Source organism: Sinohyriopsis cumingii, chromosome 9, assembly GCF_028554795.1.
Source record: "Sinohyriopsis cumingii isolate HCF-2022 chromosome 9, ASM2855479v2, whole genome shotgun sequence".
In the NCBI taxonomy this organism is placed as follows: domain Eukaryota; kingdom Metazoa; phylum Mollusca; class Bivalvia; order Unionida; family Unionidae; genus Sinohyriopsis; species Sinohyriopsis cumingii.
In genome coordinates, this window is record NC_142969.1 from 110,290,161 (window position 1) to 110,316,613 (window position 26,453).

Sequence of the window (26,453 nt, forward strand, 5' to 3'; positions counted from 1 at the left end):
TCCACTTTCATCCTAAATGAAGTTTTCCAATTTCATATTAAATGAAGTTTTCCACTTTCAAATTAAATGAACTTTTCCACTTTCGTCCCAAATTAACTTTTCCACTTCATACTAAATGAAGTTTTCCACTTTCATATTAAATTAAGTTTTCCACTTTCATAGTAAATGAAGTTTTCCAATTTCATCCTAAATGAAGTTTTCCACTTTCATACTAAATGAAGTTTTCCACTTTCATCCAAAATGAAGTTTTCCAATCTCATATTAAATGAAGTTTTCCACTTTCATATTAAATGAACTTTTCCATTTTCGTCCTAAATTAACTTTTCCACTTCATACTAAATGAAGTTTTCCACTTTCATATTAAATTAAGTTTTCCACTTTCACTTTCAAAAATAAATGAACTTTTCCACTTTTGTCCTAAATTAACTTTTCCACTTTCATACTAAATGAAGTTTTCCACATCCCAAATGAAGCATGTTTCAAGTTTGCTTAAGATCAAGCACATAATGATCCACAGTCATGGTATTCTAATTCTTATTTACATTTAAAATTGATTGTGCAAGTTTATTAATAGGTTGTTTCGTCTTTGTATGACACATATTCCCCCACTGCAGACAAGAGTCTGAAAACTTCATGTATCTTCAAAAATTTCACCTTAAGTGGTTTTGCATAATTGTAACTGTGCCAAGAATGTTCACAGCCCTTAAAAATCTAACATCCAGAAAGTTCGAAATCATATAAAATCAATAAAAATGTCTTTAAGGGCATGGAAGTCTAGTTTGTACATCTACATGTGCATACAAACATTCCTACAACACTGTTCCAGTCAGAACAGACAGGTTTTGCACAAATGTGCCAACAAACTTTCCAGTACAACCATATAGGATAAAGTCATGAGGCTTCCTCCATGACAGACCAGAGAGACTAAAATCAAGAGGAACTGTAAGCAACGGTGGAGGGGTGGAGACAGGGATGTGAAATAAATCAGTGAAACAATAAAAACGCAAATGTAATATCAACAAAGGCATCCAAATAGTCTCTAGTTTAGAACAACTATATACTAAAATATGACACAAGCGTAAATTTGATGTCTTTATTTTTAATGTGCATGGGTTCCATATACTGTCTCTTGATTTGGTAATACTAGCAACACAATAGAAAATGGTGTGTGTGTGTGTGTGTGTGTGTGTGAGAGAGAGAGACAGAGAAAGAAAGCACATTTTCTAATAGATACATATCAAAAATCCCAGTTCTTCCCTGGTCACAAGCTACAGGATAATAGGATCTTTTATGAAATACATAAAAAACAAGTAGTCTTTCATTTGCCGATGAATTTATTAAATTTATTGATCCTACTGCCAAGAAACATGTTTTTTGAAGGTAGCTTATTAACAGAATTATACCTGAATGTAACCTGTACTGACTTTCCTCAATTTAACCAGATGTACAATCTAATACTGTTGTCAGTACTTGGACGATGAATACAACACACAAAGTCAATGAAAAAAGATGAAGCATAATGTGATACTTGAAAAAAATTTCATTTCAACAGATAACTGCATTACTGTAACTCTTAAATAAACAAGAGTGTCTGCAGGTTCAATCTTCCGAAATGTTCCAGCAAAAATGTACATGCAAAAGTGATTTAACCATTAGATTTTGTGATAAAATGATGTAGCAAATCTATGAGATAATTTTCTTACATCATATGCAAGTAACTAAATCATTAGATATTGTTGATATTGATCTAAATATGATCTAAATGTGAAGGACAAAAAATGCTTCGAATGAAAAAGTGAAAATGAAAAAGATGACATGCACATAGAGAATTTTTGACAGTGCAAAGTAACAAAGGAAATGATTACTAAAAATGTACAGGTAAAGGGAAATAATTCCTACTTTTCAATTAGCTGTCAAAAAACATAGCTAACGGACACCCAACACAAATGAATAAACAAGACTCCAACAGAAGCAAGCAAGGAGAAAAACATCAAAAAGCAATGTGGATAATGCTATCTGGCTACCTGACAACACATTCGTTCATATCGTAATGTAAGGTAAGTAATCAGATTATCTCTATCATTGATTCATGTCTCCCAGTGTCAAGTTTCCGTTACTGAAAGAAGTGTTGACTAAAGTATATGTAACAGTAAGATTAATATTATATCATTGCTTACAAAAGCCGACATTTACAGGAAATGGGCTTAACAATGTTATGATAAGAGTTTTGGGCTTCACAAATCTATCAAGTTAGTTCGTCTCTTTGATGATTACATACGTAATTGTCAAGATCATGACAGGGTCAGAATAGGCTAAAAATAAATTTTGTGCATTAACACACACACACATATAAAGAAATTAACCTTGACCTTGAACAAAACAGGGTACCAGAAAAAGATAGAAAAATCACGTGACAACACATTACTGCTTTCTTTATGAAGAAGGCATTTTGTCCACTTGAAAAAAGTTTTGACTGCGTAATTAAATTGCATACAATAATAATTAATGTTACTTTAAAATGAAAATATTAAAAGCTTTGAAGCATGTAGCATTCTTACTACGTACATTACATATACTTGTAATAACAAATTTAGAAAGGGGTGGCCATATAAGAGTGGGACCACATTCTGATAACTAAACTGATGTATGGTAAAAGTTACATGTATCTGGTATACTGAATCATTTAACAGCTGAAAACCAACTCAAAATATCACACTATAAAATATGTACAGTTGATTCAGCATATGTGTGAACTGATATGACAAACTCTTTGAATTAACACTTGATAGAAGTGTAAATGTCCTCATTATTGCATAACATCAATGTGATTTTTATTACCTTCCATCTTGTTCAAAATTTAGCATAAACCAGCCTGTAGGCTTTTACATTGCATTTGTTTCCTCAGCTTTTTTAAAATTTGTAGTTTAAATCAACTTCATAATTCTGAATGTTACCTCCTTTCACTGTTAATTTGACATAATTTATTATCAAGATCGGATACTGCCTAGACTGTCGTCATATCATCACATTTGTAATGTATATTGATTTCTTGGTGTAACAGTGACATTTTTGGATGTACTTTCTTCTTTCCTCTAAATTTCTGAATGAGTGCCTACTTGTTTGATGTCTATATTTGAACTCTTTCATTTCCTAACGTGCTGTTTTTACCACATCTGTAACATTCCAGAAAATACTAGCAAAAATTTTCAAGCTTCTTAATACTCTGATTTACGTATTATGCTTCAATATTTTATTCTAACAGAATACAGTTCTCGGCAGGTGCCAAAGTTTTTAATGATCAACAATATCTTTTCAAGTGAATACCATTTACCAGTCTTCAAAATCACTTTAATATTGTGTATGTCATCACGTTTATCATAAATACATAACTCTTCATAAAACATACTTTCAAAAATCTTACCATATGTTATATTATATCCTTTCACTGAGTTTACAGTTTTCTTGAATTTAAATTTTTCTGACTGATTCAATAATAAATATTGCCACATTATATGCTATTTAAAACTGCAACCACTGTGGAACAATAATAGTTTTGTTAATATTGGCCATTTTTAATCCAAACATGGATAGCTCACAGTATTTGAAATTAACTTTCTGAAGCTTCTGGTATTTGAGCCAGCAACTACTGAAACAGTAAAATTCTTTAACAAGTTCATCATAAAGGTTTCCAGTCTTGACCTGCCAGGCAGGTGGCAGTTTCAAAACACAGGTTGCTCGTTCATTTAAATCCTGTTGTTGTTGTTGTAGGGTTTAACACCATTATTCAGCACACGGCAGCCAGTATTAATGGTGGAGGAAGAACCTGGGAAATCCCGGGAAAGAACCACCAACCCTCAAGAAGCTACTGGCAAGCTTTCTCACATACCCACATTGGCCAAATCCGAGACTCGAACCCACACAGACAAAGGCGAGATGGCAGTGATCCATAACGGAGAGCGCTTTAGACCAATCGGCCACTCAGGGCCCCTTTATAACATCATGATAAAACTGGGCCAAAGCAGGAAGTATGTGATGACCACAAGTTCAGTGCGAATAGTGGGGTTCCAAAAAACCCATACCTACATGAACTGAGATTGGATTTGAATGAATTTGTAAGCATTATGATTTTTATGAGAAACAGACTTTGATTTCTGACTACATGTATGGTATCTTTAAATTCTGGTAACCCATGACGTAATTCCCATTATCAATGGTTCAACAGTTTTCAAACAAGACTGTAAGAACCTTTCACAAAAGAAGAATAATAACTCACTAAAAGAAAATAGCGTGGTCTGTAACAGGTTAATATCAGAGCACCTTCTCTGGATAAATAAGCTTAAGATGGACTATCTGTTTCTTCTGGTAGCAGATGGACTACCATTTTATTTTCAAATTTACTGGATCTACCACAGGCTGTCAGATTCTGTATGGAAAATTTTATCTGATTTGAAAGCATGCACCATCACTTCATTTTAGAAGACAATAACCTGTCTTGTGGTTTCAATCCCATGATACTGCACATGTAGGGCCAAAATGCTTTCCGTTCATCATGCTTGTCCGTCTAAAATGTGCTGACTGGTTCACCTATCTAGCCACATCCTGGTTTTCTGACTGGTCTTCTTGTATTAATCTCAGCAACTCCTTGGCATACTGAAGTTCCTCCTAAGAAACAGCAAATGTCAAATACATGTGACAATTAGGTAAATAGACTGGGACAAATATATCTGACAATTAGGTCAATAAATAAGGACAAATACATTACCATTAGACAACTAAATAATGATACAACTTTGTAATCTTTAGTATGCCTGTAAATTTCTGACATTTTTTTTTTCTTCAGATAAATTTGAATTTTACTTCTGATAGAACTGTAAAGCTGTAATAAGATTCATTATTGACATGAATTCAAATCCTGAAATTGTAGAATACAGTTTTGTGGATGGCATTTCAAATAGAGAACAAAATGATAGATATGTACATATACTACATACACATGGGAAATGTTTCTCTTTTTTTTCTCCCTTTAAATTATTGCAGTCATATGATACAATTTTGTTTAATCCATTATTTATAGGATTTACTAGTCTTTACCTTGAACATACATGCTCGTATATGTACATCTATTTTGACTAAAATTAATATAAAATCTCCTGTATATATATCAAAACTATCAGTTTCTAAAACCTCTGTGTACAAATATAAAAAATATCACAGTAGCTATAACTTCTCTGTTAAGAAATATCAAAACCATAAGAGATTCTATGAAGTAATATAAAAAGTATTAGTTCCTCTCTTTCAATAAATATCAGCCCTATTACAGTTTCGATAACTTGTCTCTATTTTTGTAATCCATACAGTGTTAGGGTTTTGTGTAAATATTATTTGCAAATTCAAGGCCATATCATGAAATAAATCACAAAATGTATACCATAAATTCCTCTTTCCCTTCCAGATCTCTTTGTTTCTGCAAAAGAGTTTGCTCCAGGGCTAGTTCTGGTCGTCGGAATTCCATGATCCCACGAGGAAAGTTTTGCACAATTGTTAAAATGGCAGAAAGCAAGTGTTCGTGGAATGATGAGTGCTCCTCACCTAAATGTCCTATAAGTTGATCGATCATACCCATATCACAGAGAACATCTGAAAACAGACAAGACTAGCACCCTGAACAATTCTGGATTGATGAAAACTTTGTAAAGCTCTCAATAGGTTTCAAAAACTGGCATCATGATAAGTTTAAATTTAAAGTCTAACTAACACCTGAACCAGTTACATTGCAGCAGTCTAGATTTCAGTTTACAAATTAGGAACTGCTGGGAAAATCAAGGCCGGCCTGTGTTACAGTATGTTTTAAATATAAAATTTCATTCCATAGTCCTAGAAATTGATTTTCAATTTATTTTACTTTATTTGTTGTACTTTGCTAGAATCATAATAATCTCAGAATGAGCTTAATATTGTTTGTTCTGTGTCGACCTATCTTACTAATAACGAGTGATATTTAATGTGGTTTCTAGTCACAGAATATTGAGACTGAGTTTAATTTATGTATTTGGTTTATTTTTTTTATAGTGGCTCCCGAATCCAATTTTCACTGTATACCAGGTAATTTTGAAAGTCATGTCCCAAAATTCATGTAACTGAACACAGAGTTTAACTCATAAAAAAAGTTTCCCAAATTAAAATTCAAACAGTCTCAATATCATTCAAATTTTGAGACAGCTGGAATGAGACAAGCACACACGCAATTCCAAATTTTTTTATTCTAACTTTGCTTTTGAGAAAACTTGTTGAAGATAGAAGGTTGCCAGGGTCTGCATGTCAAGGTCATGATGAAAGCATTGCTGTAAAACATGTAACCTTGACCCCACGGTGAATATTCTTCTTGTGTGGAAGCTTTAATGCCATTTTTCAGCACAGACTGTACATGACAACCAGCATACATGGTGGAGGAAGAACTTAGGAAATGCCCGGGAAGAACCACCAACCCACAATAAAGCTACTGACTCCAAGGTCGAAGAGGTTGAACAAGCATGTTGCAGAATGAACCATCATCCAACATATGGAGTAAATTCATCAGGGGGTTAGAAAATATAATCAAATGAAAATACTTTAACCAAAATCCTAACATAAATGTTCTGTTACCATGACAATGACCCCAAAGGTCTAAGAGGCAAACTACTGTCCTCTGCAATAAATTTTCTTTGCTTCATAATAATTCGTACCAAGTATCAAGAAATTTACACCATACACCCACCCCTACTTAACAGTCCTATATGCAGGCACTAGTAGGGCATGGTTCACTGAAGCATACTGACCAATGACCATGTCTCAGTTTCACTGATAGTTGAAACAATTTACCTCAGAGATTTTACATTATCTTGTTAAAGTAATTTCTAACAACATTTGGATTCTTATGCAAGGTAAATATAACACACTGTATGAAAAATAAATCTTTGTGTTTTAAATTGTACACATGGGTGACCTTTTATACTTTAAAAATAAGTCGACAAACTCCTCAATTTTAAAGAAATTCTCTTTTTTTCCCATCTGAGATAGAATGAGTCTAATTTCAGTAATATGCAGAATATCATGACTGTATTTTCTCAATGCCCATTTATTTTCAGTGAAAAACTAGACACTCCACATAAAAAAATAAGATAGTACACAATTTCTATTTGGAGAAGAAAATTTTAGATGTAAAATGAAACCTGGCAATGGACCTTTCATGAAGTTATGCAGTCTTGAATATAACACAACTTGCAAAACCACTATCTTTTTAAGAGACTTACTATGACCATCAAAACTGGCCTTTAGATCCCAAAATCTATTAGATTTTTTTACCACCATAAGTGCAAACCAACCACAATGTTTGGTCATGTAACTTATTCTAGAACAAAAATTATTAGACAAAACCCATTTTTCTTTGGGTCACAATAGCATTGCCTTATTACCTGCCGACCCCAAAATCAACAAGTTTCTTCCATACCTCAGGCAGAAACCTTCCATAAACTCTAATCATGGTACACTGCCTATATAAATAAAATATTAAAAAAAATTCCCCTTAAGTCAGTGAATATGGCCTTTGACCTCTAGAGCCAAAAATCAATCGACTTAATTTTTACCCAGCATGCAAGTCCTCCGTAACTTTGGTGACTGTACATGGTTGAGAACTTTGATTTATATGCAGAAATCATTTTTCACTTTCAGTGACCTTGACCTCTGAGACCAAAATCATTAGACTTCTACCTTACTCAAAGTGCAAGCCATCGGCAAAGTCAAATCCAGGTCTCTTAAGTAGAACTAGAGTTATTGTACAAAATTATTTTTCTTCTTTTAGTGTCAAAAACCTTGCCTTTATACCCTATAACCCCCAAAATGAAAGTCTTCATCATTAAGCCATCACAAAGTTTGGTCCAGAATTATGTTACTGTGCCGAAACCATTTTTTTTGACTCTAACCTTTTATTCTAAAATTAACGAGCTTCTTCCTCAAACCATGTACCAGGGGTCATGCTACAGGGCGAAGTGGGCAACTAAATCACCTAAAAAATGTAAAATTAGCCTTCTTCTGTTAGGAAAGCAAAAACAACTTTGCCCTGTGAATTTTTTTTTTGAGGAACATTGAATGACCATTCTTTTTGAGATGCTCCCTTGCCTTGGCCAGGTTAGTTCCTGTGTTATGTTATATACAGCTCAAGGTGAAATGTACGCTTCAAGCTGTCAAACAGTTGGTGTTGATATCAATTATGCCGACAAAGAAATTCTAGCATAGGCATGTGTTTGATAGTGACTGACCATGAACCATTTCCCGAGTAAGTTAGCAACTATTACTGTCCGATTTCCACAAGTTATCCTTTGATGATAAAAACCAACAAATTTGTCTTTGAAAACTAAAAACTTATGTAAATAGCAATTCGAGTTTTAAGAATAGAATCAGTAACATGAATAATTTAAATGCCACGTGTACATTATTTTCACGATAAAAATCAGTCTGGAGCCATAATTGGTCGGCATCATTGTTCTGGGAAGTACCATTTTATTAGATTGTCTCTTTTCGTAAACCACTGGACAAATATAATTACCAAAATATACAATTCATAGAAAGCAGAGGCTAAATATTAAGTTACTAAAGATTTATCTTTAAAATGCAATTATATAGGTCAGAAATATAAAGAACAATGCTAGGCCTATGTTGCAGAATTCAAGAGACTATGTAAGGTAAGGGCTGTATACAGAAATATAAAGAACAATGCTAGACCTATGTTGTGGAATTCAAGAAACTATGTAAGGTAAGGGCTGTATACAGAAATATAAAGAACAATGCTAGGCCTATGTTGTGGAATTCGAGAGACGATGCAAGGTAAGGGCTGTATACAGAAATATAACGAACAATGCTAGGCCTATGTTGTGGAATTCGAGAGACGATGTAAGGTAAGGGCTGTATACAGAAATATAAAGAACAATGCTAGGCCTATGTTGTGGAATTCGAGAGACGATGTAAAGTAAGGGCTGTATACAGAAATATAAGGAACAATGCTAGGCCTATGTTGTGGAATTCAAGAGACAATGTAAGGTAAGGGCTGTATACAGAAATATAAGGAACAATGCTAGGCCTATGTTGTGGAATTCGAGAGACGATGTAAGGTAAGGGCTGTATGCAGAAATATAAGGAACAATGCTAGGCCTATGTTGTGGAATTCAAGAAACTATGTAAGGTAAGGGCTGTATACAAAAATATAAAGAACAATGCTAGGCCTATGTTGTGGAATTCGAGAGACAATGTAAGGTAAGGGCTGTATACAGAAATAAAAGGAACAATGCTAGGCCTATGTTGTGGAATTCGAGAGACGATGTAAAGTAAGGGCTGTATACAGAAATATAAGGAACAATGCTAGGCCTATGTTGTGGAATTCGAGAGACGATGTAAGGTAAGGGCTGTATACAGAAATATAAAGAACAATGCTAGGCCTATGTTGTGGAATTCGAGAGATGACGTAAGGTAAGGGCTGTACACAGAAATATAAGGAGCAATGTTAGGCCTATGTTGTGGAATTCGAGAGACGATGTAAGGTAAGGGCTGTATACAGAAATATAAAGAATAATGCTAGGCCTATGTTGTGGAATTCGAGAGACGATGTAAGGTAAGGGCTGTATACAGAAATATAAGGAACAATGCTAGGCCTATGTTGTGGAATTCAAGAAACTAAGTAAGGTAAGGGCTGTATACAGAAATATAAAGAACAATGCTAGGCCTATGTTGTGGAATTTGAGAGACAATGTAAGGTAAGGGCTGTATACATAAATAAAAGGAACAATGCTAGGCCTATGTTGTGGAATTCGAGAGACGATGTAAAGTAAGGGCTGTATACAGAAATATAAGGAACAATGCTAGGCCTATGTTGTGGAATTCGAGAGACGATGTAAGGTAAGGGCTGTATACAGAAATATAAAGAACAATGCTAGGCCTATGTTGTGGAATTCGAGAGATGATATAAGGTAAGGGCTGTACACTGAAATATAAGGAGCAATGTTAGGCCTATGTTGTCGAATTCGAGAGACGATGTAAGGTAAGGGCTGTATACAGAAATATAAAGAATAATGCTAGGCCTATGTTGTGGAATTCGAGAGACGATGTAAGGTAAGGGCTGTATACAGAAATATAAGAAGCAATGTTAGGCCTATAATATGGAATTCAAGAGACGATGTAAGGTAAGGGCTGTATACAGAAATATAAGGAACAATGCTAGGCCTATGTTGTGGAATTCGAGAGACGATGTAAGGTAAGGGCTGTATGCAGAAATATGAGGAGCAATGTTAGGCCTTTGTTGTGGAATCCAAGAGATGATGCAAGGTAAGGACTGTATACAGAAATATAAGGAACAGTGCTAGGTCTATGTTGTAGAATTCGAGAGACGATGTAAGGTAAGGGCTGTATACAGAAATATAAGGAACAATGCTAGGCCTATGTTGTGGAATTCGAGAGACGATGTAAGGTAAGGGCTGTATACAGAAATATAAGGAGCAATGTTAGGTCTTTGTTGTGGAATTCGAGAGACGATGTAAGGTAAGGGCGATATACAGAAATATAAGGAACAATGCTAGGCCTATGTTGTGGAATTCGAGAGACTATATCAGGTAAGGGCTGTATAATGAGTTTACTCATTTTTGTGAAAATACAAAAAGAAAAAAAAAAACAGCAAAGCAAATACTATTTACCCAATGTCTAATGTTACACCAAGTACGCAGACAGATAATAAAACCTTATATTTGTAATCCTATCAATGGACTGCTGTAATACAGCTTTAAAGTGAGTAGTTACATTAAGAAAACCCTTCTTTCTAAAAACAGATGCACCTGCATGTTGGCGGTGTTGATTCGTTTGAAAAAAGGATTCGTTCATTCATATACCAACTTTAATTCTTCACTGTGTTGATTCGGTCAAAAAAAGGATTTGTTCATTCATATATGGACTTTAACTCTTCATTGTTTCGTTTATGAACATTTAAGGTAAAGTTTTATCGGCAACAAGAAAATTAGGACAAACAGCATGATCTGAAAGACGTGTACAAATGTTGCTCTAATGTACAGGGGTTTGTTTCTAACAAGTTAAGAAATCTAATGCCATTTTATAGCGAACTTTCAGAAAGTAAAAAGAAGAACTCTTAAGGGTAGTTGATTAAGCATTTGTACTGACATGCAATTACAATACTGTAATCTAGTTACTCAGTTAAAATTCATTACAATGTATAGCTTCTGTTGTTCTGTTTTTAAGTCATATTGCCAAAATACATTAAATATGAATATGATAGATACACCAAATGTGATTAGAATATAAACAGAATACAAAGTATTGCTTAAAACCAATACTAAATGCAAATATGTATACTGGGAAATAGAGGGCATAATTCAAATAAGAGAATGAAAACAACGCACACACACACATTGTGTGTCGCACTTTGCTCCCACTTCTCCCCGTTCAGGTCCAATTTTTCCCAGTTCAGCTCTCACTTCTCCCTGATCTCTCCAAAATTAAGTCACTTCTTCCAAAAATTAAAGTCTAGCTTGACCCCTGATGTACACAAAATTTTGTAATGGTAAATGGTGGAGAGCTAGTGTTGCTGTGTGAAAACAAAACAGAGAACAGACAGATGGATGGATGAATGGATGGATGAACATCATGGGCAAAAAACCTTCATGCAACTTTACAGTGACAGAGACTTGACTTCAAGTTAAATGGGACAAGGAAAGAATGAACAGTCTTTGCTTCACAATGCCAAGTATGATGAGAGCCTATAAAAACAAAGGTTTATGAAATATATCCAGATGCTAAACTTAAAGTGTGATTGTCATATCCTGCTTCTTACCATTGTGCTCAACAATACATACTTAAATCTGAGCACGTCATTTAAAGTTATGCTACGTTTTTGTTGTCCAGCAGTTGTTTAGAAACAATATTAAAACGAGAAATACCAACTTCATTTTTTCTATTCTCGCTGCTCTCCTATTTTATTTTCCTCATTAACCAAACAGAAAATTGACAAGTGAGAATCCTGACTTCAAGCTAAATTATGCACACTGACTCCCCATGCTAATGAAAAAGATACCTTCTTAAAAAAATGGGAGAAAGTACGTTCATAGAATACAATATTATAAATATTTATAATCTTACAGATGATCTGTCTTCATATTAAAATGCACCTGTGGGAATTATGAAAAATTACAACATTAAGAATGGGTATTTATCTATTGAAATATATTTACCTGCCACTAGGAAAAAATAAATGTAAGAGTAAACATTAGGAAACGATCCATTCGGAACCTTCTATCATAGAATCACACTCTGGGTTTACTATATATTTCAAGGAACATAATGTTAAAAAAGAAAATCTTTGATCATATAACAATGTACAAAGTTAAGCACTCAAACCAATTCACCTTTATATAATCATGCCTGTGGTTCAATAAATACAGTGGATTATGGAAGTGATATATTCTTCAATGAAATCTAGTTTTGGACTGAACTTTCTGCAAACTCTTCTAAACAAACAACATTTACTGTACCAAGAAAAGAATTGGACTTCAAGGAGAAATATGTTCATGGAACACAAACGCCAGTTCGGACTAAAAGTAGAAATATGTTCATGACCTAAGCATAACTCTTAAGCCATGTATAATGGATGGGTGGACAGATGGGTATATAAATGTATGGATCAGGTTAATAACACATGCCCCTATGAATCTTGTAGCAAGGCATACAAATTTTGTCTGAGAACATTAATACAATCATCTTCCATCAGCTTACTTTTGTACTCTGGTTTGTCTGTAACAAAACTAGACAACATGAATGCTGCTTTGGTCTTTAGTTTTTCCACATTCGACTGCATTGCTCTCAGAATAATTGAAAACCCATCACTGTCCACAAAGACTTTCTGTGCCTCAGGGAAATCTCGTGTGAGACCTGTGTAAGAAATGAACAGTACTAGGTACATTCTGATGTCATCAAAAATTTCAGGGCTGGAATTAATTGACAATTTTACAAACAATAGATCACTTGAAAATTAAATTGATGATAACCAAGCTGTTGGCCAAGATTGCTCATAGATCCATATTTAAGGACAGAAAAGAAAATGGCTGACCATACAAAGATTCATTTGTGTGACACATGAAATATAGCCTTGTTTAGAAAAAGTGGATTTAGCTGATAATTTCATCAGGATTTAGCTGATAATTTCATCAAATTTTAGCTGATAATGAAATCGGAATTTAGTTGATAATTAAATCTGGATTTAGCTAATAATGAAATCAGGATTTAGCTGATAATGAAATCATTTAGCTGATAATTTCATCAGGATTTAGCTGATAATTTCATCAGGATTTAGCTGATAATGAAATCTGGATTTAGCTGATATTTTCATCAGGGTTTAGCTGATAATGAAATTGGAATTTAGTTGATAATTAAATCTGGATTTAGCTGATAATGAAATCAGGATTTAGCTGATAAATAAATCTGGATTTAGTTGATAATTTCATCAGGATTTAGTTGATAATTTCATCAGGATTTAGCTGATAATTAAATCTGGATTTAGCTGATAATTAAATCTGGATTTAGCTGATAATGAAATCAGGATTTAGTTGATAATTTCATCAGGATTTAGCTGATAATTAAATCAGGATTTAGCTGATAATGAAATCAGGATTTAGCTCATAATTAAATCTGGATTTAGTTGATAATTTCATCAGGATTTAGCTGATAATTTCATCAGGATTTAGTTGACAATGAAATCAGGATTTAGCTGATAATTTCATCAGGATTTAGCTGACAATGAAATCAGGATTTAGCTGATAATGAAATCAGGATTTAGCTGATAATGAAATCACTAGTTCTTGATACTCTATTTTTCACGATGTTGAGAGTGTGAACATTTTTGTTTTTGCACAATCCTGAATTGTTCTTTTCACAATTGCAGCCTCAGTCATTTTTAACAAAGACAAAATAGGGGATACATCCCAAATGGGATGGATAAGGTTTTATTTTCTATTAAAAAAAATAAAACTTGTTTAATTTAAAACATAGCTGTTCTTATGATTAAGCTTACACACTTTTCAAGAAAATACACATTTTACAATATTGAAACAAGATATCTGGAGATTCAGCTTTTTCTTTATTTATTGAATACTTCCTTAAAATTTTATATCAGAGACTCCCACTGAGTGCCAATGCTATGTGAACTTGGGAGTTCAATGCAGATTTTCTCACATTTCTGCAAGTCACGAACTCTCCCAATAAGGTCAATGAGATACCCTGTTAAAGGTAATATGTTAGAAATATATGCAAAATGCCTTAATAATAATATTTTGTACCAATTTCTTAAAGGACACAACAGTGGACATCAGAAAAAAATGTCTTGAAAGGGTACAATAAAGACATAGGAGTTAAGAAAGAATACAATACAAATAATGAGCAGTAAACTGAACCCCATTTTTATTTTGAATCCCGGAAATTTTCTTATGCAATGGAATCAAAACCTACCTCCAGGGTGGCGGGGTAATCATGGCAAGGGGGGAAATATCAGCTGAAGAGTGGAGAGAGACGGCTTTGTTTCACTTGCTTAACAATATTAGTATAAAGTATATGCATATCTAACTTAAATCAAATACATTGTATCACTACTACGACAACAAAATTGAAAGGCATTTATCTCCATATCCTATTCAGATTGCTCAGCTGGTAAATATTCTTCTCATTTTCTTACCACTCCACTTCTTCAAAACCACGATCTACAAGGCTTATGATAAGTACAAGTTGCATATGTCATGTAAGCAAGGTGTATCTATTTCAGCCACAGGCGTCCTCCTTTTAAAATTTGATTATGCATATCTTTGTGTGGCGTTAATTCAGTTTATCTGATTTGCTCATAGATGATGATGGTATTATTATATGTATTGCTACTTCCATTGTCATATCTGGATTTCTTTTACTCTAAAAATCCTTACCTCATGGCTGATGACTGGATGAATTTGCTATACCAATCATGAAGACAATACAATTAGAACACCATTATCGATTCTGCATCACAACAGCAGATCACGATCATAAAGTTCATGGATTCAAACACTGATTGATATGGACAAGAAAGATCACAACTTCTGTGAAAACGTTTGCTCTTGGTATGACAAATTGCAGGAACTGCATGTTATTTGTGCCATCTCTCCCACCCCCCCAATCTGGTTTAATAGTTGCATGCCCGTTTTTATGCAAATCCTACCCAAGCCTGGCAGCATATGTTAATGCACTTTGACCGTGTTACTTACATGATGTAGCAAGTAAAGCTTTGGTTCTCACTGTCGCATCACTGTCTGTGTCAAGAATGAGTAAAACTTCTTTGAACATGTTCGGTTCTTCAAGTACTGCTTTCTGACAATATGGGTTGTTCTGGACCAAAGCAGCGATCAACTCTAAACCTTTCCATCTCATCTCTGGTTCATCGTGATGAAGGAGATAATGAAGTACACTAAACCCACCAATCTTGTGAAAATCTGTTTTAAAAGAAATTGTTTTAACTTATTATAAATATATAAAATCAAACCTGTCCAATTAGACACTTTTAAATAACATTCACCTGTTCTTAAAGACATTTTAATTTCTACTCCAGCAAATTTCATATAAAAAAATGTCTTGTATATAATGATTACCTATTTTCCATGATCAATGGTCAGATGTTTACTTTTAAAAAAATGCTTTTTCACTGCTTTAAGCCTTCATTAAAGCACATCAGAGGTGACAGCACAGTGTATGTAAACTGAACCTTTCCTTCGTGAGAAAAGCACATTTGAAATCAAAAGACGAACACTTCTTATTTTGTTGTACTCCCTTTTTTCAACTACTATCAATGTAACTAAAGGTCTCAAGTGAGGTGTTATTTTTCCTAGAGAAGAGGGTCAAAGCAATTCATGTGGTCTAGTGGTTAGAGCATTCGATTCAGATGCAGAAGGTTGCAGGTTTGAATCCCAGCCAAGTCATACGAAAGACTTATATTAATGGTGCTAACAGCTGCATTGCTAGGCGCTCAGCATTAAGAGGTTAATGTTAGGACTGGGCGGCCTGGTGTCAGGATAACGTGACTGGGTGGGACATCATTCTACATGTCTGCGACATGATGAACCGGTGCTAGACATCACTATAAACTGCCACACTGCTGACATTGTAGTGATGTGACTGATTTTTTTTTTTAAAGCCAGGTTAAAAATCTAAAAGACACACACACACTCCTTTGCTGGACACTGGGAAAAGCATTCATGCTGTTGCGGCAGAAATAAGTGCTGCCTTTAGTGCCAATGTTTGATAGTTCCGTATTTTCATCCTTCTGACAGTGAATTAAAGATATCTATCATTAAAATGAGTTCATCTTTGATGAGATATAAAACTTCAATTCCTTTTCATTAGGGTCAGGGGTTGTTCAAAATTTTTAACTTGTCTGTAAGAATGTGAATTTTTAGTGCATATATTACTAACAACAGCCATATTATGTTTTTTTTTTTCATACTTAATTTTCTTGACAGACATCTAACTAGAGTCGAATCCATGATCTCAGTGAGCTGAGCAACTGGCTAATCCAGATATTGTTTTAGGTGTGAACAGCTCTTTCTAAGTCTAATTATAAAAGATGGAGAAACAAAGGGTCAGTCCTCAATTTCACAGTCACTGGTCAGTAGTTAGATTTGTGTTGTTTCATGGTGCACAAAAACAATCAAAAGCTGGATTAAAGTGACCAGATTACAATAATCTTATATGGAACAATAGTTTGGGCGGAGTATGATACAACAAAGCACCGTCAAGATGGTCTGTCAATATGAACAAAGAACATTTTTATCAAACAATAATTAAATTCCAGTCATTTTGTATATTAAGTTTGTGGCTTCCATTCATGGTCCTTCTGAAGTTATTCACTCCAAACCCAAGGTCGTTATACAAGTTTTAACAGCCACCAAGGTCGGGGGTGGGTGGGTATATTTCTTCACTCCAAACCCAAGGTTGTTATACAAGTTTTCACAGCCAACAAGGTCAGGGGTGGGTGGGTATATTTCTTCACTCCAAACCCAAGGTTGTTATACAAGCTTTCACAGCCAACAAGGTCGGGGGTGGGTGGGTATATTTCTTGACTCCAAACACAAGGTTGTTATACAAGTTTTAACAGCCAACAAGGTCGGGGGGTGGGGGGGTATATTTCTTCACTCCAAACCCAAGGTTGGGATACAAGTTTCCACAGCCAAAAAGGTTAGTGGGGGATATATTTCTTCACTCCAAACCCAAGGTTGTTATACAAGTTTTAACAGCCGACAAGGTTGAGGTGGGGGAGTATATTTTGTTGCCAGTAAGGAAAATAAATTGCAATTTGCAACACTGACAAAGCCCAGAGTGATCCCTGGCTAAATATTTTACATACTTTACAGAAGAAAAAACTCATGTACAAGATAAATACATGTATATGAAATTGCAGGAGCCACACCAAGATATATATTAGAATTCATGAATATTCTCTTCCCCAAAAATGATAATAACATGGTTCCCACGATTTTCTAAAGATAAATTTCCAGGCCATTTCCAGGATATAAAATTACTCTTTTCAAGGTTCACATATGACCATTACTGAATGGAATTCAAGAACATTTTAGATTATAAAACATGCATTTTCTAAATTTAAAGATGTTTCTCTTTCAAGACATCTCAGTCAGAAAAGATGATGATGTACAAAACCATAAAATGAGTCACACGAAAGAAGTTTTATTATATTCCTACAAAATGGCATGTTGAGTCAATGAACAGAATAAAAATTCTGACTTTATTTTGCTACATTATGTTGCAAAGTGAGAACAAATTATGCTTTGTTTCCTTTCAAACATTTAATTCTAAAGAATTCTACAGCAATATATATATATATATATATATATATATATATATATATATATATATATATATATATATATATATATATATGCATCTATAGAAAGTATGAAGAAAAACAACATATAAATAAACGGAAAAAATTATAACCTTGCCTTGTAACGAAAAGAGTTTAACCCTGAATTTATCTGTGCCAATAAAATCCCCAAACAGATTTTTCAAACAACCTGATCTCCTTATGATGATCTGGTTAAAATTCCATCATTTAAAAAACATTTTCAAAAGGGTTGATTTAAATTTTGACAAAAGACCATCAAAATTATACTGTTGTATAAACAACAACTGAATTTTCTTTAAAATCAACTTGTCTTCTTGTAATTCATTAAACCAGTCCCCAAACATGTATTGATATAGGAGCTTGTATCATTTTTTTTACCATATACAATGGTGTCAGGTATTTCTGCACACCTAAGGTTTCAGTCTCCAATACTTAAGTAAAATGCATACTGAATTCAACCGACTGACGAAAATAAAATAAAATACTGTAATGCTTACCATTTTAAAAGAGGCAATTGTCACCATAATATTCTGTTCAAAGTAATATTAATTTTGGACACACCGGATACAACCAACGTGTTTTCATGACTCGCAATATGTCAGCCAATTCTGTGCACAGCTTTGAAAAGATGTAATGTTTATCCATCGGGCTATATAAATGAAATACATTACTTTGGACAGTTTATGTCAGCAGTTCCATCAAGTAATTTGATCAGGTTTATAGCTAGTTTTACAAATTCAACATAACAATGCCAACAAATGGCAAGCGATATTAAGCCAACCAAACTGATCTTGTAACAAAATTAGTAAAATTCAGTATTTTTTTTATATAAAAGAACTATTATGTGGAACAGAAGCAACAATCAATAGGGTGTAATGTGTTTATGGGGAAAAAATACTAAAGAATTTAGAATCAGACTATACGCTGGGAAATTTTCTGAGAATCCCATTCTAGTGGCAAGCTGACATGTTGCGCAGCAGGCGATACTGAACGTGTGGGACAACATTTAAAAAGGTGGGTTGTTAAATATGTGTACAGTACTCATGTGATTAGCAAATCATGAGCACCAGGTCACATTTCATCAATGACATTGTTTTATCTTGTCTTTTAGCAGATTAAAGACATAACGATTTTACTATACACAATTTCTGAGAAAATAAGTAATTTCCATATCAACTTCATGCATGTATCACTCGATCTAGCAACGTTTAAAGTTTGCAAGGCCATCCAGTAAGCAGCTACACTTTGCCACCACCATATTGGCATCTTGTGATACTAGACTGGTTTTCATGCCTTCCATGTAAGGAAAGATGCGGGTAAAGAGCTGACTTTAAAAATAAAAGTCTACTAGACAAATCTAATCCACTGGGCGTGTGGATTGACTCAGCATATATGTTCATTGCAAGCAACCAAATAACCCATACTGCATCCTCTGAATATTTTTGTTAGAATTTGAATAATTTAACTCAAGATCAGCTTAGTTACGACTCAATTATGTGAGTGTTTCGGGCATCAAGTGGTGCGGAAAATTTCCAGGTTTTTCCAGACTTTCATCAATATTTGCGAAATTCCAGGACTTTTCAGTCAGGAAAAAAATTATCAGTTCTCCTGTCTTTCCCAATTTCCAGGTAGTGTGGGAACCCTGTAATAAACTCTGTACACATTACTTTTCGTACTATGAAATAAGAAGAAAAATATTCATGGCTGAGAAAAGTACATGTATATGAAATTATGGGAGCCATGCACAATAGTGTTATATCCAAATAAGTTTTGTAATGGAACATGCTATAGTGGGGTCACACTGTACCTAAAGTAAAATCTATCAATTGACACCAATATCTATAACACATAATTAATAAATACCTATGGCAAAATCTATAAATTGACACCAATATCTAAAATACATATAACAAATAAATACCTATAGCGAAATCTATAAATTCACACCAATCATGTAGTTCATCAAGAGCTGCAATCTTTTTTTCGAGAAGATCTTCATCTGTATCTTCCACCCTTAATGTAGATAAGCAAGCCTTCATTCTTTCAACAGGGTTCACTGTCATATCATTCAGGGCCTCCTCTAACCATTTTCTCTTCTGAAGACAATTAAAAGGCTTTTATTTATCTTCCTTATTAATGTGAAGTATCAAGAAAGCACTGTATATTTATCTGTGCAAGAATATAGAAATTCCTTTCATCATGTTGCACCTTAGCAAAACCATACACCCTTGTATACTGTCTTGTACTGCAGTACTTTTACACCCGAGAACACCAATGTGTAAAAGATAGTGAATTATAGTGAAAAAGTGTACTGTAGTGTACATGACAGTGTATGTACTATAGTAAAACAAGGTATAGTCCTATGATGAAAAAGGGAGTGCACCAAAATTAATGGTTGTTGTTGTTGCAGGGTTTAATGCCATTTTTTAGCACATGATAGGCTATGCATGGCGGCCAGTATTAATGGTGGAGGAAGAACCCCGGGAAGAACCACCGACCCACGAGAAGCTACTGGTAAGCTTTCTCACATACCCACATTGGCCGAATCCTGGACTCAAACCCACACAGACAGAGGTGATCAAAATTACTGGTAGCACATGGCTTAGTTTGATGCAATGAACAAGGTAGTGCACATTTATCCGAAATGAATGACCTCACTGCATTTCAGTGTTGATAATTATTGCTGTGTTTTACGTCTATCATGGTGACCCAACACTGAAGCAATCAATACTGATTACATGCAGCATTTTGTACATCGGAGAAATTAAGATGACAATGACATCGATGATAATGTAGAAGCACTCTAACTCACCATAGCCTTTACCTTGACGACCCCCAAAAATACAGAAAAACGGAAGTTCAAGTAACCCTGTTGACCAGTAGTAGTAGTAGCAATATTAGAACTGGTTGTTGTTGCTGCTGATTTTGTTGGGTTTTGTTGTTATTATTAGTTAACTGCTATTTTGCTATAATATATTACTATATCATCAAATACAAAATAATTATTGACAGGATGGATGGAGGAAGGAATGGATGAATGTGTAGGTACATGGATGATGTGCAGCCATTTTGAGAAGGTGGATACATCTTTTAAAGTTATGAGAAAATGTAAGGAAGAGTGGAAAAGTGAATTTCTGTGGGTTAAAAATGTTGTGAAAGATGGAAATACAGTGACAATCTGGGACTGATCTAAGGACACTTATAAATCAAAAGCTGTTTGCCACTGACAGCAGTTACAAACTTCAAAAATAAAGTATAAAATAAACTTTTTTTTCATAATATACTAAAGATACAGTCATATACAATAAGAAACACTTGTACAGTGGCCATATCTGTCTATTTCTTACATGATAATCTTTATATTTGTTTCTCTTTGCTAACATGAGACAATGAATTGTAAGCTATGAACTCGTGACTGTCAAAAACTAACGACTACAGAGATTTCAGTGTTGACTCCTGAGATTTTCATTTTGACTCTTGAGATTATGTGGTCACAGGTCAAATGACTCTTCAGTTTTGAAATCTACTGAGAATGATATTCTCATGAAAACACTTAAGCCTTGCTAAAACACACCGTACTGTGAGTGATTCGGATGCTCCAAAGATATAAATCTAATATACTATATAGACCCAAGACTGGCAAAAAACCAGATATTTACTTTGAACCATTAGTCAGCACAGAATTCCAGTAAATACAGTTTTATCGATTTGAACAAAACTTTCACTTGTTCATGCATATGTATATTTATCTAACATGTATCTAATGTTTCCCCTATAATTTTATGTATATTTATCTAACATGTATCTAATGTTTCATCTATAATTAAATGTATATCTAACATGTATCTAATGTTTCCCCTATAATTTTATGTATATTTATCTAACATGTATCTAATGTTTCATCTATAATTAAATGTATATCTAACATGTATCTAATGTTTCCCCTATAATTTTATGTATATTTATCTAACATGTATCTAATGTTTCATCTATAATTAAATGTATATTTATCTAACATGCATCTAATGTTTCATCTATAATTAAATGTATATTTATCTAATATGTATCTAACGTTTTCCCTATAATTATATTTATCAAACATGTATCTAAATTTTTCCCTATAATTAAAAAAGGGCATGGTAATCATCCAACATAACAGACACAGGAACAAAAAAAGGGCACGATACACATATACTATCATTCTCAAATCTGTCGCTTTATTTCATCATGAATTATTATTGTCATTATTTTTGCAATCAATAAAAAAATAACCATAACGTTATTATTATTAATAACAAGAACAACACTTAATGATGATGTAAGGTACCCATTGAGAATGATATGTTTAAAATGCCCTTAATCAAATGTACTATTATTATTAAAAATACTATCATTAGCATTTTTATTATTATTAATATCATCATTATCAATATTATTATTATCATTAGTGTTATCATTATTATTATTAAATTAGGATATTAAGAGAGCATATGACTTATAAAGTTAAACAAAATTCCTGTTTCATATTTATTTCACCAAAAAAGCAAGAGTAAAATCCTTGATGTCGTCCTCGATAACGTCTTTAAGCATCAATGGATAGTGTTAATCAGCACCGACCTAATAGACAGTATAAGCTTCAGACAACTGTATACTGCTGCTTAGGCTCATAAAAATAATTAACTTAAACTTGAGTACATAAATGACTATTATGTTTGCAGGAAATGAAAAGGGATACAATCAAATTAAATCAAGCATATAAGTGACCATTTGTGTTACAGAGACATGAACGAGTATTTTGCAAACAAAGAAAAGGAAAAGTTCTTGGGAAAAAGGTCTGGTGAGTTATAATAAACAGGATGGCTGCCCAAAAAAATCATGGAATGGGAATAAAAGAGAATGGTCACTAAAATACCTTGTGGAAAAGAGCAATATCTCACAATTAAATTGAACCTACTCCAAGAAAAAACACAACTGGTTTACTATAGACACCACCAATGTTATATAGGATGACATAAGTAAACTGAACAGAAATGGCACCGTAAAAGTGGGTTTGCTATGTGATCTCAATAACAGTGTTAATACTGTTGAAAATTATTCTATACTTCACAATATGGATGAAAATTTGTATTTAATGTGACCAGAAATTATGTCCCTGACAGAATGTACAATGCAAGAAAATCAAAAGATAGTTTAAAACTAATTAGCAAGAAATAAACATTTTAAATCTTTTCAAATCAAATGGCTTTAACATGATTACAAAATAACTTCTGGTGAAGCCAGTGGTCATAAATACAATGTATTGTAGATTGTTGTTATAAGTAATCTTCTGTTAGCAAAATTCATTGGTACCACAGATCACTTCAACCACAGTGACGGGATAAACTTTTTCAGTTAATAACACCTTGGATGAGTTGTCTCCCTTGCCTTATAAAATGAAGAAGAGTGGCCTAATTGTGCTCACTTCAAATTATATTCAGAAAAATATACTGCCGTTTAATATTAAATTGAATGATATTAAAAACCTAACATAGGAGTTTATGACTATTATCCATCATGGTTTATCCAAAATCCAATCTGAAAAAAATGGATGTACAATGAAAACTAGTACTTTTACATGAAAAAATACACGAAAAAGTTTTCATTTTTTCAGAGAGTAAAACTGTCCATAATGTCACAGTATACTGTTGTTGCTGTCCTAAAATATTCTGGCAATGTATAAAGCACCATTGCAGTGTAAGCCAATACATGCTGAAGCTGTGAGAAATTTTCCCGAGTACAATCAGAACCCTTGCTTCTCTTAAAGTACAATGAATACAGGCCTATGGTACCCACTCTTTCAGCAATAGGTGTGAATTTTATTTAATTTGATCTTTTATACCTTTAAATGTCAATTATTCACAGTTCTCTAATCAATATTCCTGATATAACCACACTAAAAAAACATTTAACTGAGTTTTAAATCAAGTGGAATTTTGAAATGAGGCTAACCAAGAGAAATGAAATGAAAAGCAAAGCAGAAAAATGTATTATTGTAAGATACTGCATTCACTATTCATGATTCAGCTGCCATTGTTAAAGCTCATACTGATCGATAGATTTTTCGTGATAAGGTTTTGTGACGATGACAAATGTGCAGATCACTGAACAGTCAGGAATAAACACTTTTGTAAAACTACTTTAGCATCAAATTTAAGAATAAGAATTATAAGAGTCAATAAACATGACCACGATTACCAAAACTAGAGGAGTACTTCAGCCCATTATACCGTACATACGGCACATATTTTTTTACTCAAATGTAACAATGAGATGTATGGAAAGAGGTATACTTGTATATGTACAAAAATTTGATACCAGATTTAATTTGACAAATACACTCATCGTTATATGATCGCTGAAACCACTGGGATACGTTACAAAGGAAATGTGGAGTATCTGTCCATGAATCATGGGACTAGGGTAGTCCGAGTTTCCTCGGACCCTTGCCACCCCATTTTTTGATATCTGGACATCTATGTTGGGGTGTAGGGTCAGAGCGCATTCCCTATTGAAAAGTTGGAATTCGCCGACACCATTTGGTGTCGGCATGGGGTAGCCGCTTTCTAGCCGACCCAGCACACTTTAACGACCTTTTATCGAGATATACCTGCATGAAATCGATAGGAATATGATTTATTTTCTCAAAAATCGTGAGCATAGCAGTCATCATGTCTTTAATCCGCTGACAGACTAGTCGAAAGTACGTCGTTGCTGAAATTTGACCTGGATCTGGTCATTTGCATTCCGAGTCACATGACTATACAAATCTCGGAACCTACATGTCAATGACATCAGAGGTCATATAGTCACGTGATATTGAAATAAACAAATTTCCCAAGTTGTTGTACATAGAATTTGGACATATTATATAGAAGTCACTTAATATTTGTAAATAAATATAATGCACACTTAATTCTCAACATATTTATTCTGAGAGCAACGAACAGAAACCTGTCGGTATCGCAGCAGGGTGGAGAAAACCGTTTTCAAGAAGTACCCAACACGTGTCAGCGATGTTTTTGTCGGTGTCACGTGACTATCACATTGACACGTGCTCTTCATAGTGAATCTGGTTTTCTTCAAAATTTATGCAACATTTACAGATTTTCGTCGTTGTTTTCACAATAAATATTTTGAGAAGTTTGTTTTTTAATTTTTCTATAAAAATTACATTACTTTTATTTATATGTTCGATTTGTTTTCCTACAGCAACACTAGAAAAGATCTGTTGTTGATATCACATGACTGATGACCTCTGATGTCATTCAGATGTCGGCTGCGAGAGTTGTGTAGTCATGTGACTAGGAATACAAATGGCCAGATCCAGGTCAAATTTTAGCAATGACGTGCTTTCGTCTCGTGTATCAGGGGATTAAAGACATGACGAATGCTAGGCTCACGATTTTTGAGAAAATAAATCATATTCCTATCGATTTCATGCAGGTATATCTCGATGAAAGGTCGTTAAAGTGTGCTGGGTCGGCTAGAAAGCGGCTACCCCATGCCGACACCAAATGGTGTCGGCGAATTCCAACTTTTTGATAGGGAATGCGCTCTGACCCTACACCCCAACATAAATGTCCAAATATAAAAAAATGGGGTGGCAAGGGTCAGAGGAAACTCGGACTAGGGACTAGGGGTGGGAATTCTAAGCTGTAACAATATAACACATATTGTTACAGGTTACAACCACCATCCCTTGATTCCTGGACGGATATTCCATATTTTCTTTGTAACGAACCCCTGTGACTAAAACAATGAAAGTGACAAATTTTTATTATTATTTGGATTAATAATACGTCACTAAAATAATTGTTAAATACACGAGTAACACAATATGAATTTAATTATTCTAAATAGTGTAAGAGTGTATTTGAGTATATCTGAGTAGCTTGTTTTTTATCATCGCTTAATCTCACACCTCTTCTGGCATTTTTTCAAAGCTACTCTCCGTAGTACGGTCTTCATTTTTGGTTGCCTCCGCGCAAAACCGAAGCAAACCTTGCAGATCTTTTGGAACCCTTTCTCCACGCGGTGGATTCGATGATGACATCTCTAGCCGCACTTACTCCCTTGTACGAATAAATTAAACTAACTTGAAGTTTTCTATTATCCTGCAGAACTGATCGAGCTACTTCGAGATGAATAGTGATATCAACAGTTCGTAGATTATTCTGGAAAATATATTTCAGACAAATTACGGCAAGTCGTGAGTTATAATGCCATTATAGACGATCTAGACTATTTGTGATATTCTCAAAGTCACGTTATTTGCAGGTCAACGTATGTCTGCTTTTTACATTTTAACTCTTATTTTGCCAAATTTAAAATAACGTCGGATAATTATGCGGGTGAAAGATGTCGTAAACCATTTGACGATGGTTAGGGTTAAGTACAGGATTCACAGTACTAAGTCAGTTCCCATAGTAAAGCGAAGCAAACACCATGCAGTGCC

General features: G+C 34.0%; 1 protein-coding gene across 1 annotated transcript; it reads right to left on the reverse strand.

The window, feature by feature from the left end:
* Positions 1-1,314: 1,314 nt before the first annotated feature.
* Positions 1,315-26,196, reverse strand: LOC149792468 (hsp70-binding protein 1-like). Its single transcript, XM_089971050.1, has 6 exons — positions 25,920-26,196; positions 19,881-20,055; positions 15,312-15,536; positions 12,802-12,957; positions 5,429-5,637; positions 1,315-4,662 (listed from the first exon to the last, which is right to left on the reverse strand). The coding sequence occupies exons 1-6, from the start codon at positions 26,049-26,051 to the stop codon at positions 4,585-4,587; spliced, it is 975 nt and encodes a 324-aa protein (XP_089827176.1). The 5' UTR covers positions 26,052-26,196; the 3' UTR covers positions 1,315-4,584.
* Between the last annotated feature and the right edge of the window lie 257 nt (positions 26,197-26,453).

What these genes read in the sequence shown, in the direction of transcription:
- LOC149792468 (XM_089971050.1), bottom strand. Translation starts at nt 26,051, where the DNA reads ATGTCATCATCGAATCCACCGCGTGGAGAAAGGGTTCCAAAAGATCTG. An exon ending in AGCTTTACTTGCTACATCAT is followed by an intron (nt 12,958 to 15,311) that starts GTAAGTAACACG and finishes TTTCTTACACAG; the next exon opens with GTCTCACACGAGATTTCCCT. An exon ending in AAGGGAAAGAGGAATTTATG is followed by an intron (nt 4,663 to 5,428) that starts GTATACATTTTG and finishes GCTGTTTCTTAG; the next exon opens with GAGGAACTTCAGTATGCCAA.